This window comes from Patella vulgata, chromosome 9 (assembly GCF_932274485.2).
Source record: "Patella vulgata chromosome 9, xgPatVulg1.2, whole genome shotgun sequence".
Lineage (NCBI taxonomy): Eukaryota > Metazoa > Mollusca > Gastropoda > Patellidae > Patella > Patella vulgata.
Window position 1 is genome coordinate 29,849,525 of NC_065887.2, and position 18,300 is coordinate 29,867,824.

The window sequence follows — 18,300 nt, forward strand, 5'->3', positions numbered from 1 at the left end:
ATCAGGGGCCATGATCCATGAAGTTTCGAATCAATACATGCCAATATCGAAAGGAACTGAGATCTTTTGGAGATAAACCAAATTTTCAAGTTTTGTAAAAATCGGATAAGAATTGTGACCCCAAACAAAATGTGGACGAACGGACGGACGGGGGTGAAGACAACATGAAAATGTGGGTATATGAAAATTATGTTGATTGTAATATTTATACCCACAAAGAGGCAAATGTTACAATCATTTCTTTTGTTCAAACATAATGCCGGGGGGTTGGATGGCCGAATGGTTAGGACATGCGCGCTGTATCATAAGGCCTGTCATTGAGTCAGCTGGCGTGGTTTCGAATCCCCGGTTGTACATGACAAGGAGTAGGGTCGCCTGTCCAACCTCGTGGGTTTTCTCCGGGTCCTCCGGTTCCCTCCCACTGCTAAAGACCCCTACGCACAAGCGAATTATAGAAATAAAATTAAACCATATGTTGGTCTCGAAATGACCTAGTTTGTGTCGAGTGGACGTTAAACCCCATTTCTCTCTCAAACATAATGCCAGTGGTCAAATTTTTAATGACGGCTATCGACTTATTTTTAACGTCCATTTTCACATTTTTAAAACATATCTTGGGGCCTGTTTCACAAACTTTTAACTAAGATAGAATCCAAATTTTAGTAATTTGATTGGATAATATTAGATTGAATTTAGTGCTTAGCCAATCAAAATTGAAGTATCTACTATAATTTGGATTTTATCTTTAGTTAAGATTTCGAGAAACAGGGCCCAGATAACGCTAGGTACGAGTACAGGACTATTCAAACTATAAGCCACATTTCTCAGTTGAAAGTTTTTGTGAGTTATCAGGTTTATATCGTGATCCACAGATTTGATAGAAATCTTGAATGTCAAGTGACATAAATTTTGATATAGGGTTTTCCTGTACACAACCATTTACATTCTTGTCTTTCTGCACATTATCATTATGAGCCGAAATCATTCACTAAATATAAATTGTCTAGTAGACAAAGATATAACTCTGATGGAGAAAGTGGACTACAATGGGCCTACAAAGACAGGAGGGCAAACAGCTGTGGAACCAATTTCTTTATTCATTACATATGAATCTTATTTTCATTATATATGAAACTATCTTCATTATATATGAATCTTATCTTCAATGTCATTGATTCAACAAGATTCAAACATTTCAGTCCCCACTTAAAGTAGCTAAGTCTCTAACTCAGTATCATCAAAAATCTTCGACATTGAAAACACAAATTATTTGTCAATTTAAATCAACATTGATGTTGTGATCTTACCGGGAAAAGATGGGCTTCTGATATCCAATATTTAAGACAAAATAAATATTTTACCATTGGTACACGAATCGTGTATCATAATGCGTTTCAGGCCCATTCTAACAAGGGACTCGAAGAACGAGAGAGAGAGGGAGAAATGGGGTTTAACGTCCACTCGACACAAACTGGGTCATTTCGGGACTAACATATGGTTTAATTTTATTTCAATAATTCGCTTGCGCATAGGGGTCTTTAGCAGTGGGAGGAAACCGGAGTACCCGGAGAAAACCCACGAGGTTGGACAGGCGACCCTACTCCTTGTCACGTACAACCGGGGATTCGAAACCATGCCAGTTGACTCAATGACAGGCTTTATGATACAGCACGCACATGCTAACCATTCGGCCACCCAACCCCCCCTCGAAGAACGAGGCTAGACATTCAACAAGTCATGTCAAACGGTGACGGCATATCCATTTTGGGAGAGTATGCGCAATAAATACTATGTAGACTAGAATAACCAGACGCTAGAAATTTTCATTCGATTGAGACTTCAGACATATTTCGCCGAACGTAACTGATTTGAAATTAAGAGTAAAAATGGAAACGATTGAATGTAAATCAGTTTATATATATTCCTATTACATTATTATATGCGTTACGACCCATTTGTTTCAATTTCTAGGTCCAAAAAATTAGCGATTTAGCTCCTTTAAGTGAAGTTGCAGTTAAAGGTAAACTATATAAGGCAGGTCAAATTTTGCTTTGATAATGTTTATTGACAAAAATATTATCAAACAATTAATGACATTGCTCAAAATAACTGAGTTCAATTCTTAAAATTAAATTGCTGAAATTTGCATAACAAATTACAATCATTTTATTGTTGAATACTTACATTATATTCATTTTAATCAATTGACATGCAAACAAATTCTAGAAATTCTTTGACAATAAACAAAAGTTAACCTTTTCTCCAATTGCCTGCCACTTTTGTGCGATCAAAACCACATACTTAATATCGTCTGTTTATTTAGAACAACATAATTATATAGTACCATTATTTAACAGCTCAAACTAACATAAGTCAATTATTATGAGGTTTCCCTTCCTAAAATAGTAATAAATATTTTATCATTAAAAATCCCTACTAATTGTTTTTGAATTATAGATAGTGTCCTTTAAACTGAAATTAAATTACAGTGAAGATTAATGAGCCATGAACACAGAAATCTATAAAGTGTTATGCTCTTCAAGCAAGTTATGTGTGGAAGCCATACACATGATGTAAGCCACAAATTAGTGATTTAAATTTCACTTTGTGCAACAGGTACAGGGCATTCTTTAGACTTGATAAACAAGCAGTTGCCATGCAAATACACCAATTGTGACCTCTAGAGAGTCCTCAAACTTGTTAATTATTACATACAAATATACTTTTACAGTATTTGCACATGAGTAGCGGCCATTTTGTCGGGCAGTTTCAGTCTGAGTTCCACGAAATTCGAACTCATTAGGGTGTAGTGGTGATATTTTAAGAAATTAACGGAAATTAAATAGTATTCTTCATCTCACTAATGTTAACAGCATATATCAATTTCAAAACAATCAGATGATAAATGTAGTCTGTAGAGTGTTCACAAGAAATGTTGGATAAAACAATGTTGTTTTTTTAATTATTTATATCAACTTATCTGAATATCAATTGCATCATACTGACTTAGTGAAACTTGATCCCATCAAACCGTCTGTAATTGGTTTGTGTTACCTGTTTCTATTGATTGGGAGTTTCTCACATTTCCATGTGGGCGTATAAAAATTGTGACCTAAGGGTTGGTATTACATACTTTTACTTTTTACACTATTTGCATACGAGGAGCGGTCATTTTGTTGGGCAGTTTCGGTCCGATTTTCACAAAATTAGAACTCAATTGTCATTAGGGTGTAACGGTGATATATTTGAACGGTCTGTAAAATCAGATAAATATTTTGACATCTAGAGGTATCACAAGCTAAATATGTGATTTTTCATACAAAGGGGCCATAATCCAAGAAGTTATGATCCGATATGCCCAAATATCGAAATTTCTACAAACAGGGGCCATATTCCATGAAGTTATTGTCCAATATCGAAAGGATCCAAGATTGCCAAAATTGGATAAAAAGTGTCAACAAACAAAATGTGAACAGACTGATGGTCATCCGAACGGGCAGGAGCGATAAAAAATATAAATCCACATGAAAATGTGGTGGTATAAAAATGAAATATTACCACAGGCCTGAGACTGTGTAGCACAGTCCTCGGATCTGTTCATTTGATTTGATAGTACTTGCAATGTCCATGTGATATGTCTTGACTGCAGGTTTGTCATCTGGATTTCTATTTGTTTCTGTGTAGTGATAAGTTAATAATTTATTAGAAATTGAGCACAACCAACCAAATTAGGCAAGGAAATCAAAGAACTTATGCCAGTAGTTATTTGATGGCTTTGTAAGTAAGACTGCATTACACCTGCTATACACATTAACAAATATGTGATTTGTATTAACTAAAGCAAACTAGCAGGATACATTAACGATTACTTAAAACAAGTTTTTAAAAAGTAATCATAAGTCCACAGCAAGCTTAATCATACTGTCTCTCTCCTGTCAGTTTCTTTTATCAGCTTTATAAAACTACAAAATATACTAGTTTCCTTCAACATGAAGCTTGTCCAGCAATATACAAAACTGTCTTTACAACATATGATATCATTTATTTACACCATCTCCTATTTAGTCTACTTCTTGTTTAACACTTAATTGAGACGGTAGATGAAGGGCAGCAAGATTGGCTTCAGAAGTTTGATTTAAAATGTCCACTGGTTTGTTCAAAACTTCAGACTTATTTTCATAAACCTGCATCTCTTGATGATATCTTTGGTTTTCTTGTTCATGTAAATCATAATAAACCTATGAAGTAGAAAAGATATGATGACAGAATTTGACTGGTTATTGATACATAAAAGAGGGGGCACAGGTCCTTTTGTACTAACTTACATTAAATACTGGTAGTAATTTTATTATATAGCTTGCATATTGAGGGGTATTTAGCTTGCATATCTAGTGGTATTTAGCAGATGACACAGAATCATTCAGAGAAAATTCACATGTTTAAGTCATTGACTCAAATCCTCGACATGTACAATGATGGGGATGTTTACAATAGATAGAGGAGAGACATAGGGTTTAACGTCCACTCAACACAAACTAGGTCATTTTGGGACTAACATATGGTTCAATTTTTATTTCATTAATTCACTTGCGCATAGGGGTCTTTAGCAGTGGGAGGAAACCGGAGGACCCAGAGAAAACCCTTAGGGTTGGACAGGAGACCCTACTCCATGTCACATACAAGCTACAAGCAAAGTATCAAAACCACGCCACTGATCTCATGATACACGTTAACCATTTGGCCACCCAACCTTCCTGATGTTTAAAACAATTTTTAAAAAATGCTGTATTGCTTATTTGTATACATGTTATTTGCTTGAAAGAAGTTTCATTATTTGTATAACATAATAAAGGGTGTTTTGATATTTCCTTATAAGTGTTGCAAGATATCCGAGACAAAAAATGAGTAACTAACCTGTTTATCTTCTTGTGACATTATATGCCATTTCTGTGCTAATCTCCTTGTTAGTTCATGATGAGCTATATCTTCTTTATTTTCCTGAAAACAGAAAAAAGTCAATTAAAATTCAGAATCAGATTAAAAATACATTCCACTTAAATTATTTAACATAAAAATCTCTACCTTACAAAATGAACAAGCCAACAGTGAGGCTGATATCCCCCACCGAAATCCGAAAATAAATAGATGACACATATTAATTAATCGGTAATCGCACATTTATTTTTTTCAAAAGTATCAAGCAATCACATATCAAACTGATTATCAACTATACACTAAGTTTCATCACTCTCTATCAGATAGAATCAAAGTTATCTTGTCCCAAAACATCGACCAAGCTCGAAATGATGATCATTGAACTCAGTCAAGACATTCACCTAATAAACATCTACATCAAGTTTAAACATTCTACCTTAATTAAAAGCAGAGTTGTTATGTTCCAAATCTTGACCAATCAAATTGCTTATCGCTCCTTAGCCTCAGCAGAAAATTCTCATCATCGAACTTAGTCAAGGTAATGATATAATAAATTTATACTCAGAGTCTCATCACTCTCACTTAATTAAAACCAAAGTTATTGTGCCCTAAAGCATCAACCAATCAGACTGCTTATCTCTACTTACCGTAAGCAGACAATGTTTTTCATCGAACTCCATCAATGCATTCACCTGATGAACAACTACACCAAGTTTGAACATTCTACCTCAATTAGAAGCAGAGTTATTGTGTTCCAAAGTATCGACCAATCAAATTGCTTATCTCTGCTTACCCTAAGCAGAAAATGCTCATCTTCGAACTCCATACTTTGATTATCATCAAATCACACCTTGTAAGAGCAAGCTTTTGACTACGCATAGCTTCATAGCCTGTATTCTAATAGTTTTCCAATAGTCCCCTAATTATGTATACTCCCCCTCCCCCGTCTCATTCATATAGACCAATATAAGCTATGGACATTTGCACAACTACGGTTGCTTGTTGAAAACATAAAGATACATGTATGTTATTAAAACATTAATTTATTCGTCCAGTTCTATCCAATATTCTCCCATAAAAGACATAGGAAATAAACCAGTGGTTGCCAGGCAGTATATGTCCACATTTTGCAAGAGAGGGATAGAGAACAAGCTAAAAAATAAATTTAAAAAAAAAGTGATTTTTTGTACAATCTGGGGCTATAATTCAGGAAGTTACGGTTGGATATGCATGAATATCGAAAGGAACCAAGATCTATTGAATATAATCATACATTATAAGTTTCATCAAGATTTGATAAAAATTGTGACATCTAGAGGGTCCACAACCTTTGAATTACATACTTTTACACTATTTGCGTACAAGTAGCAGCCATTTTGTCAGGCAGTTTTGGTCCGATTTTCATGAAATTCAAACTCCACTATCATTAAGGTGTAACAGGGATATATTTAAACGTCTTTTTTTTTAAACCGGATAAGACTTTGTGACCTCTAGAGGTTCCACAAGCTAAAAAAACATGATTTTTCGTACAATCTGGGGCCATTATCCAGGTATTTATGGTCCAATATGCACAATTATCGACAGGAACCAAGATCTTTGCGTTATAAACATAAATTTCAAGATTCATCAAAATTGTGACTTCTAGAGGGTCCACAACCTTGGTTTTACACTATTTGCATACAAGTAGTGGGATGATATATATATAAAAGGTTTTTAAAATTGAATACAAATTGTGACTTCTAGAGGGTCCACAAACTAAAAACGTGATATTTCATACACTTAGGGGCCATAATCCCTGAAGTTACGGTCCGATACACGCCAATTTTGAAAGGAACCGAGATCTTTGGGAGACCTACCTATATTTCAAGTTTCGTCTAAATCGGACAAAAATTGTGACGGACAGAGGCGGCAACAACATACGTCCACATGAAAATGTGGGCATATAAAAAGATAATCTGTCTGACCGATTCTACTTGTTTTAGCCAAGTAACCGTAATCACAGCTATCATTCTTTAGAGCTAAAGAATTGTTTCGTATTCACAGTAGTCATTTACAAAATATAAATGTCAAGCAATACCTGAAAGTACAAGGTCTGTATAACTGGTTTCTGTTCTTGACAAAACAATTGAAAGACATTAACAGGTTTTTTGGGGGCATTGGGATCTTTCTCTTTCTCAGATTTAACTTTACGTGACTTGGACGGCACACCATCTTTTTTATAAGCTTCCAGAAATGGTTGAATTGAAGATAATGCTGATGATTTGTCAGCAGACATTTTGGCTACATTATCACCAGTGGATGTATCTTCATCTTGACTAGGTTTAGGGTAAGGTGGTGGTTCATTTTGTCTTAAACAATTAAATAGTTGATCCTCCTGTAAATACAATACAAAAGATAGGTTCCCAGGCAATGAAACATACGCCCACAGCAGCTAAATTGTCTGAGCGGCCAACAAGGGTTGTTGCATATTTAATCTTTTGTAGGTAATGGGGGCATTTACAAGACAATTTCATACAGATCAGATTATAATTTCCGTCCTTTGAGGATTCACAAAGTGCTACAAACTGAAACAAAGGCCTTAACTCTGGAAGTAAATTCGACAGTCTTTTTTGTTATACTAATTTAAATAATGCATATAAATTTCATATAGATCAGATGATGAATATCATTCGAGCGTTCACATTGTTCAACAAAGTAAAACAAGGCCCATAACTCGAAAAGTAATTATTGAAAAATGCTGAAATTCAATAGGCTTCTTCATTTCACTAACTTAAATGATGCATTTAAGTTTCACATAGATCAGATGATACCTTTCATCATAGATTCATACGAATGTTCACAAGTTCAACAAAGTTAAACAAGCGTGATAACTCAAGAAGAAATTAACGTAAATTACTAAACTTCAATAGGCTTCTTTGCTTCAATAATTTTAATGATCCATACAAATTTCATACAGATCAGATGATAAATTTTGTCGTCGGAGGTTCACAAAGTGCAACAAAGTGAAACAAGGATCATAACTCACGAAGAAATTAACAGAAATTGCTGAAATTCCATAGGATTCTTTGTTTCAATAATTTAAATGGTGCACATAAATTTCATGTAGATAAGGTGATAACTTTTGTCATTCAAGCGGTCACAAGGTGCAATAAAGTAAAACAAGGGCCATAACTCTAAATGTAATTAACAGAAATTGTTCAAATTCAATAGGCATCTTCATTTCACTAATTAAAATAATTCATATAAATTTTATACAGATGGAATGATAACATTTGTTGTGAGAGCGTTCACAGGATTCTACAAAGTGAAACAAGAGCTATAACTCTAGACTAATTAACAGAAAATTGCTGAAAATCAATAGGTTTCTTTGTTTCACTAAATTAAACGATGCATATAAATTTACAGTTAAGATGATAATTTTGTAGTTAGAGCGTTCACAAGGTGCAATAAGAGAGAGAAATGGGGTTTAACAACCACTCGACATAAACTATGTCATTTCGGGACTAACATAATTCGTTTGCCATGGGAGGAAACCGGAGGATTGGGAGAAAACCCACAAGGTTGGACAGGCAACCCAACTCCTTCAGTCCTTGTCAAGTTGTCATGTACAACTGGAGAATCGGAACCATGCGAGTTGACACAATGACAGATCTTATGATACAGCGTGCACGCGCTAACAATTCCAAAAGTTAAACAAGGGCCATAACTCCAGAAGAAGTTAAAGGAAATTTTTGTATTTAAATAGGTTTCTTAATTTCACTAATGTAAACAACATATATCAATTTCAAAACAATCTGATGATAAATGTAATCTGTAGAGTGTTCACAAGAAATTGTGGACGACGGACGAATGGCGGGGAACAATAATAAAATTCTGAAATATGATGTCATTAAAGGTCACCTACTTCCCAGCTAACTGGAACCTGAGATTCTTTATAGTTATCACCATATTCTACTAATCTAGCTTCTAGAAATCTAAAATATAGAAAAACAACGGTTAAACATTATTTTTAATCTTAATTCTGGGGTGTTCTTTTCCATGTACACATCATAATATTAACATTTCACCTGTATTGTATCCATTTTAATAGTAAATTAGTAAGTTGGATGGATAAAATCTTTTTTAAGTAAAGATTGACTGATTTGTAGATTTCGAGTAGAGAGCAAAACTGTGATTGTTGTGATCTATTACAGTATGTGGTGGAGGAAGCAGATTTATTATAATTATTTTAATTTACTGGCTCAGTAATCAGTGACTTACTTTTTTTCTCTCTTATGTCGTTTAATTATTTTCTTAACATGCTGGAGTCTATTTACCATTTTCTCATTTGCCTGTTAAAAGACAAATTAAAACTTTATTTTCATTGTGCCGCAAGGATAAGGCATTATTTTATAAGTAAGTATTTGATCAATTATCAGTATCATGCAAGGTTATATGACAACTGTTCTGTTTAAAATTTGTGCAATTTTAACTGTTTAACAGGTAAACCTCCATGGAGGTTACAATTTCATATTTTCTAAGAAAGTCAAAACATAATTATTTCTATGTCTTTTGCTTAATAGGTTGTCAACTCACTATTATACAATCATAGGTGTCATTCTCACACTTAAAACCCATTTACACCGGAAATAATAACACAATTACCTCCCTTGTTTTCTATTCTCCACCATGGAGTAGCTAACTTCAAACGTTTGAATTTGTCGATGAAATGATATTTTTGCCAATTTCTCAACTGGCGTGTCAATAGTGAATTATAGGATTATTCTTTAACAAGGTAGGACTGTTTATAGATACCGTCTATTTTAAGGCTTTATTTTAATAAATTTTAAAAATATAACTTAAAAATATGAAATTGCAACTTTAAACAAAGGACTACATGAGCTTTGTGCTTGATCTAACTTCCAAATTACAATAATGGGTTTTGATCATTTTGTCACTTTAATTAATGATGAATCAACAATACTTATCTGGTCTTATTGTCCAAATAAAATAAAGAAAGGTTGCCAGGCATTGAAACATACGCCCACAGAACCTATGTTGTAAGGGCACTCAACAAGTGTTGTTGCATATTTTTTCTTTTGTCAGTAATGAGAACATTTACAACACATGAAAATCTGATTAGGAGTAATAACCCATGAAGTAATTATCAGAAAACATTAGAATTTGTTTCAATTTTTTGTCTCATGACCATAAACAATTAATATTAACTTTAGCTTCTAGAACGTTCACAAGATTTTTCAAAGTGATCAAGGGCCTAACTCAGCAGTAATTTTCGGAAATTGTTGAAAATGAATAGGATTCTTTGTCTCATGACCTTAATCACATATTAACTTTAGCCTCAAGAGCCTCTAAAAAAAATTTCAAAGAGACCTAGGTCTATAACTTAAAGATACACTATGGGAGATAAGATAAAGAGATGGCAGTTCTCGCTATAATAGTTAAAAACTAGATAGTGTAAAGGTAATTTGCTGAAAATTTCAGTCAAATTGATCCACTATGAGCCGAGAAAGAAGCGGATGAAATTTTTGCACAGTCTCGGTCATCATTACTAAAATCATTAATATACTTTGTAAACAGTATAGTCTCGATTATCCACTTTTTTTGATTTAATTATCAATGGCCGTTAGCGGCATATAGGAATCTAATCCAGCCAACATTGAAGGCTAGCCTTGACATCGAGAGTTTATTATGGTCTGGATAAGTTAATTAATGTCTAATTGATAATTTAGATAACATTTCAGGCCTAAAGAAAGACTTGTAATAAGCAGATTTTGCTCTTGCATAATGCATGTTTAAGGAGTAATTATCGAAAATAGTTCAAAATCAATAGGATTCTTCGTCACATGGCCTTAAATAGTGCGTATAAATTTAAAGTCAATCAGCTATAAACTTTAGACTCTAGAGTGTCCACAAGATATTTCAAAGGGATCAAGGGCCATTACACTGGTGGTAATTATTCTTCGTCTCAAAACCTTAAACACTGTGTATAAATTTCAAGACAATCGGATACTAACTTTAGCCTCTAGAGCATCCACAAGATTTTTTAAAGTGATCAAGGGCCATAACTCTGGTAGTAATTATTGGAAATCATTGAAAATCACCGGGCTTCTTCGTCTCACAACCTTAAACACTGTGTATAAATCAATAGGATTCTTCATCTCACAACCTTAAACACTGTGTATAAATTTCAAGTCAATCGGATATTAACTTTAGCCTTTAGAGCGCCCACAAGATTTTTCAAAGTGATCAAGGGCCATAACTCTGGCAGTAATTATCGGAAATCATTGAAAATCAATAGACTTCTTCCTATCATGACCTTAAACACTGTGTATAAATTTAAATTCAATCGGATATTAACTTTAGCCTCTTAGAACATTCACAAGATATTTCAAAGTGATCAAGGGCCACAACTCTGGCAGTAATTATCAGAAATTGTTGACAATCAATAGACTTCGCCATATCATGACCTTAAACACTATGTATAAATTTAAAGTCAATCGGATATTAACTTTAGTCTCTAAAGCATTCACAAGATATTTCAAAGTGATCAAGGGTCATAACTCTGGCAGTAATTATCGGAAATTGTTGACAATCAATAGACTTCTTCATATCATGACCTTAAACACTATGTATAAATTCAACATTGAAAACACAAATTATTTGTCAATTTAAATCAACATTGATGCTTTGATCTTACCGAAAAAAGATGGGCTTCTGATATCCAATATTTAAGACAAAATAAACATTTTGCCATTGGTACACAAATCGTGTACCATAATGCGTTTCAGCCCCAGTTCTAGCAAGAGACTCGAGGAACGAGACTAGAAATATTGCACCAAACCAAACGGCGTATGTAGACTGGAATAACCAGGCGATAGAAATTTGCATTCGATTGAGACTGCGGGCTTATTTCGTGGAACATAACTGATTTGAAATTAGAGTAAAAACGGAAACCATTGAATGTATATCAGTTTATATACATTCATATTACAGTATCATATGAGTTGCGCCCCACTTGTGTCAATTTCTAGGTCCCAAATGTTAGCGATTTAGCTCCTTTAAGTTGCCATATGTTGGATGTGTCAGAAATGAAGTAACAATAATTATAATCAGTCTTTGTTTTGCTTATTAGAAGGCCTATGTGATTAGCAATGGGGTTTTGCCAGTTCGAACTATATAGCACCATCTCTTATCTTGAAACACAGAGGGTTGAGAGATGATGTTTCTTATCTACTAATCTAGTCGTAGGGCCTCCTCTAGTTACTATACTTGTAACGTTAAACTGTGTGTTTAACGTTACAATTGATACAGTCTAAGAATCCTTACGCAAGTTCAAATAGGTTCAAACGCACAATTGTCAACACATATCATTACAGTTTGTATTGGAATAAGTAATTCTATGACAAGTAATTCTAAGACTGGACCACTAAACAGTTTCCGAAAAGTTTTTCTTTGTGGTTATGCGTTCTACCGATGTTTCTTGTGATGACGTATTACACACAAGCGGCCATGACACCAGCCTGTTGAAATTTCGCGTAGCAATTGAGTTTCATCAAATCATATAATTATGCGGTAAGGCTTCACCTTTATTTCAATAGGAATTGATTTATTATATGTTAAGCTAGGTGCAGTACTGTTTTGGGTCAGTTTATGTGTAAATTAAGGGAGGTATAGGCCAGTAAAGTTTTTGTAGTGATTTCACTAAAAAACTTGCGCAAAGGAACTCCGTAAGGACGAGCCACTACTGTGGCTGGAGTAAGGCGGAAGACATCAGTAGTGGTACCATTTCTAGGCCTCCTCCTTCTCCTAGTAGTATCTGAGTACTAGGCTAGTTCCAGACTAAGCAAGCGATGCCACTGATTGGAAGACCAGCTCTGGATTTTTACCATATTTAATGAGATAACATATATTCTAACCTGTTGCATTTGCTCGCATCTTTTCCGCAAATCAAAGTACTTTGTCAAGAAAGCCGTTTCTTGTCGAACAGTTGAAAGTGTTGCTTCTAATTCTTCAGCCATCTTGGAAATCGTCTGCTCAATGGACATTGTTGCGTATTAATGCCTTTTTTAAAAAAAATATGTTATCTTTTCGGGGCTATTTATGTTTGTAATATAATTTTTTGTAACAAATATGATTTAAATTAGAATAAAGCGAGAACCGTAAATAGAATTCTCGAACGTTTAAAATTTGCAAAGGATATAGTTTCGTATTTGTAGAGCTAGCACTCGAACAGATGCTGTGGCATGTGTTGCACAACATAATAATAACAGAAAAAATACCCATTGAACTTATTCAGTCTAAGTAACAGTTTAGTAACTTTTTAATTATTAAGATGAGAACATATCAAGATGAACTTAAATTCCTTGAAAAGGTGACACCGAATTGTTGGAAAATAAAGAAGGGTTTTGTTGACAACATGAGAGTGGATGGTTGTTTTTATGTGAATGATCATCTGGAAAAGCTGATGTTTGACGAATTAAAACATTCAATTGGTAATAAAGGTATGGGGGGCTTTCTACCGGGAATGAAGCAAATTGCCAATGTAGCAGCTTTGCCTGGAATCGTAGGATCCTCAATTGGTCTGCCTGATTGTCATGCTGGTTATGGTTTTGCGATTGGCAACATGGCTGCTTTTGACATGTCAGATCCTACTGCTGTTGTTTCTCCGGGTGGAGTTGGTTTTGACATCAACTGTGGTGTACGTCTATTGAGAACAAATCTGAGTTTAAAAGATGTCCTGCCATTGAAAGAACAGTTGACACAGTGCATGTTTGATCATATCCCAGTGGGTGTTGGCTCTAAAGGAATTATACCCATGAATGCCAAAAATTTAGAAGAGGCATTAGAAATGGGTATGGACTGGAGTTTGAGAGAAGGTTATGCTTGGGCAGAAGACAAGGAACATTGTGAAGAATATGGGAGAATGTTACAAGCTGATCCATCAAAAGTGAGCAGCAGAGCAAAGAAGAGAGGATTACCACAGTTGGGAACTTTAGGGGCTGGAAACCACTATGCCGAAATCCAAGTTGTTGAAGACATTTATGATCAGTACGCTGCCAAGAAAATGGGAATAGAATTTAAGGATCAAGTTTGTATCATGATCCATAGTGGTAGTCGAGGAATGGGACATCAAGTTGCTACAGATGCTTTAGTTGCTATGGAAAAGGCTATGAAACGTGATCATATCAAGGTGAATGATCGACAACTGGCATGTGCGCAAATCAGCTCAACAGAGGGTCAAAATTATTTAAAAGCAATGGCTGCTGCAGCTAATTATGCTTGGGTCAATCGAACCAGTATGACCTTTCTAACTCGTCAAGCCATAGCAAAAATGTTTCAAACAACACCGGATGATTTAGATATGCACGTTATTTATGATGTATCTCATAACATTGCTAAAGTAGAGGAGCATTTCATTGATGGTAAACAGAAAACTTTGTTAATTCACAGGAAGGGTTCAACAAGAGCTTTCCCTCCCCATCATCCGCTGATTCCAGTTGATTACCAACTAACAGGTCAGCCTGTTTTAATTGGAGGAACTATGGGGACATGTAGCTATGTTCTAACTGGAACAGAACAAGGTATGGAACAGACATTCGGCACCACATGTCATGGAGCTGGTCGTGCACTTTCTAGAGCAAAATCTCGTCGTAACCTAGATTACAACAATGTGTTGGCTGCCTTGGAAGATAAGGGTATAAGTATCCGAGTGGCATCTCCAAAACTTGTAATGGAAGAAGCTCCCGAGTCATACAAAAATGTGACGGATGTGGTTGATACCTGCCATGCTGCTGGTATCAGTAAAAAATGTATAAAACTTCGGCCGATTGGTGTAATTAAGGGTTGATACAGTCTAGTAAACGATTAAATTTACCATATCGTGAATAAACAATGTGCCATGGCCTAGAATTCTATCTATGATGTTGACAGTGCTTGTTAAAACATAGTTCATGTCTCCTGATATTACTATTTCATATCAAGAAATTGATAGGAATCTCAGATTTATTAAATGGTAAAAAACATTTGTGAAAAATATACATATTATTGCTTTTAACAAGATAATTTTCTCCAAATATTAAAACATAGTTCATGTCTCCTGATATTACTATTTCATATCAAGAAATTGATAGGAATCCTAAGGAATCTCAGATTTATTAAATGGTAAAAAACATTTGTGAAAAATATACATATTATTGCTTTTAACAAGATAATTTTCTCCAAATATTTGTTAATAAATATTTATGCTTTTGTTATGTATAAAAAAAAAGATTTTTGTTATGTTGATCATTTACATGTAAATGTACATGTTGTTACCTTAAATTTAAAGTTCCAGTACTTACAATGTACAATGGTAGGCTACTCATGCCCTGTTGAATTAATATAAAATCGTGATTTCCAACATTTCCATTCCGGCAAATTAATATTTTGTGTGTTAGAGGATTGATCTGGGGTGTGTTTACCGGGTTTAGCCTATAGTGAAAACATCATTCCCACATGTTATTGTCATGATCTGATGTTGTTACATTCTGAATTGCTAGGTCAGTGTTGATCTCTCATCCAAGATCTACTAACATAAATTTATAAAAGTGGTGCGTTTTTATTTCAGTATATTTATGTGCCAGTGTATAAAAAATTAATGGCAGAGTCAGACACAAGATCCCTGCTTCTAATTGAGCTAGAATGTTCAAAACTTTATGTAACTGTTTCTTATAAGTATTGATAAGTGATTTGATTGGTCAAGACTTTGTACCATAATTGAGGTAGAATGGGCAAACTTGGTGTAGATGTTCATTAGGTGAATGTCTTGACTTGAGTTGGCGATTTAAAGGAGCTAAATCGCTAATATTTGAGACCCAGAAATGGACACAAATGGGTCGCAATGCATATAATAATGAAATATGAATGTATATAAACTGATTTACATTTAATCGTGTCTGTTTTTGCTGTAATTTCTAATCAGTTACGTTCAGCAAAATACGCGAGAAGTCTCAATCTCTAGCATCTGGTTATTCCAGTCTACACCGATAATATTTATTGCGCATTCTCTCCAGATAAGAATATGGTGTTACCATTTGACATGACATGTGGAATATCTCTAGCTTTTCTTTGAGTCCCTTGTTACAAATGGTGCTGAAACGCATTATGCATTCGTGTACCAAATTGTAAAATGTTTATTTTGTCTTAAATATTGGATATCAGAAGCCCATGTTTTCATTGTCGAAGACTTTGGATGATAATGCGTTACAGACTTAGCTACTTTAATATTTTCCCCTAAGGCTAAGCAGAGATAAGCAATTTGCTTGGTCGATGCTTTGGGATATAACCATAGCCTGCATGCATAGGCATTGCTTCTAATTGAGGTAGAGTGTTGCAACTACATGAAAACCTTGGCTAAGTGTGATCATGAGCATTTTCTGCTTTGGCTATGAGTTTAGATAAGCAATTTAATTGCTTGGTGCTTTACACAAATATAAATGAGCAATGAATTAATATGTGTCATCTACATGTATTTATTTGTGGACTGAATCCCCGGTTGTACATGGCAAGGAGTAGGGTCGCCTGTCCAACCTCGTGGGTTTTCTCCGGGTCCTCCGGTTTCCTCCCACTGCTAAAGACCCCTACGCGCAAGCAAATTATGTAAATAAAATTAAACCATATGTTAGTCCCGAAATGACCTAGTTTGTGTCGAGTGGACGTTAAACCCCATTTCTCTCTCTCTCTTATTTGTTGATTGGGGGTGGGGGGGGGCATAACATCACTGTTAGCTTGTAATTTTTATCTTAAAATTGCCATTGAAAAATAACAAATTTCTTTTGTCTCTCTGCAATGGGCTAATTAAGCTGTTGGGTCTTTCTTGGATTCGAAACTAGAGATCGACTGAGAACTTTATCAATTCCTAGTTGTCAGGGGGGTCACCTGTCTGGCTGACAAAGCAATGGTAATAACAGAAATAAAACAAGCCAACAGTGAGGCTGATGTCCCCCACCGAAATCCCAAAATAAATAGATGACACATATTCATTAATCACACATTTATATTTTTCAAAAGTATCAAGCAATCAAACAGATTATCACCTAAACACTAAGTTTCATCACTCTCTATCAGATAGAATCAAAGTTATCTTGTCAACCAATGAAATGGCTTAGCTCTGCTTAGCTTTAGCTCGAAATGTTAATCATTGAACTTGGTCAAGACATTCACCTAATGAACATCTATATCAAGTTTAAACATTCTACCTCAATTAAAAGCAGGGTTATGTTCCAAAGTCTTGACTCAAATTGCTTATCGATCCTATAACCTAAGCAACATATTCTCATCATCAAACTTTGTCAAGGTAATGATATAATGAATCTATACTCAGAGTTTCATCACTCTCAGTTAATTAAAACCAAAGTTATTGTGCCCCAAAGCATCAACCAATCAGATTGCGTATCTCTGCTTACCACCGTAAGCAGACAATGTTTATCATCTAACTCCATCAAGGCATTCACCTAATGAACGCCTACACCAAGTTTATCGTGTTCTAAAGTCTCGGCCAATCAAATTGCTTATCGCTCTACTTACCCTGAGCAGAAAATGCTCATTATCGAACTTAGTCAAGGTATTGATGTAATGAAACCATACACTAAGTTTCATGATTTCATCACTCTCACTTAATTAGAACTAACATTATCGTGTCCCAAGGCATCAACCACTCAAATTGCTTATCTCTGCTTACCCTAAGCAGAAAATGCTCATCTTCGAACTCCATCAAGGCATTGATTGACCTAATAGGCCTAGTAGTAGTAATAAACACGTAGTACCGTACACCAAGTTCGGACATTCTAGCTCAATTAGAAATTTAGAGAGTTATTGTGTCCCAAAAAGTGTGACGGACAGACAGACGGACGAACCCATTTTAGTAGTCCCCTGCATTTTAGTAGTCCCCTGCTTTCTTCGACCATATGCTCATCTCCAAATGGCTACGGTAAATGACAGATATTTTCTTGAAAATGCTTTTGTTATGTCGTATATTTTGGGAATATAGTTATCCCCCCTACATCACAATAAATCATTGGTTCTCAACCTTTTTTTAGGCAACGGCACACTTTAGAGCACATGAAAAAAATAGCGGCACACCTGGCTAAATATATATGAATAATATCTGAATTTTCAAAATAACAGCATGGCAAGTCATAGACGGCATACAACCGCAGACACGGGCTAGTCATAGAAACATAGAATGGCTCAAACTAAATTAAGAAAAACACAACTATGAACGTACCAGTAGACACCAGTGAATACTCAATTGGGATCAAGTGGTTTTTCGCATTTTCTAATTGTGCCGTTCGAAATTTCGCGGAACACTTAGGGATCTCGCGGCAC

General features: G+C 35.0%; 1 protein-coding gene across 2 annotated transcripts; it reads right to left on the bottom strand.

Annotated features, from left to right (window-relative positions):
* Positions 1 to 1,081: 1,081 nt before the first annotated feature.
* LOC126831633 (uncharacterized) lies at positions 1,082 to 17,953 on the bottom strand. Of its 2 annotated transcripts, none has more exons than XM_050562224.2 (6): positions 17,829 to 17,953; positions 9,196 to 9,266; positions 8,840 to 8,909; positions 7,013 to 7,309; positions 4,915 to 4,998; positions 1,082 to 4,238 (listed from the first exon to the last, which is right to left on the bottom strand). In XM_050562224.2, exons 1-6 carry the CDS (start codon positions 17,877 to 17,879, stop codon positions 4,062 to 4,064), a joined length of 750 nt encoding a protein of 249 aa, XP_050418181.1. In that variant the 5' UTR covers positions 17,880 to 17,953; the 3' UTR covers positions 1,082 to 4,061. The 2 variants fall into 2 exon arrangements, with proteins under 2 accessions (XP_050418181.1, XP_050418180.1); XM_050562223.1 differs by lacking the exon at positions 17,829 to 17,953 and adding an exon at positions 12,852 to 12,989.
* Positions 17,954 to 18,300: the final 347 nt, after the last annotated feature.

Bases quoted from the DNA above. Each gene is read 5' to 3' on its own strand.
- LOC126831633 (XM_050562223.1), bottom strand. From the start codon at position 12,980: ATGTCCATTGAGCAGACGATTTCCAAGATGGCTGAAGAATTAGAAGCA. The intron at 9,267-12,851 runs GTTAGAATATAT...GTCTTTTAACAG, and splicing joins GATGCGAGCAAATGCAACAG to GCAAATGAGAAAATGGTAAA. The intron at 4,999-7,012 runs GTATTGCTTGAC...TTCTGTTTTCAG, and splicing joins TACAGACCTTGTACTTTCAG to GAAAATAAAGAAGATATAGC.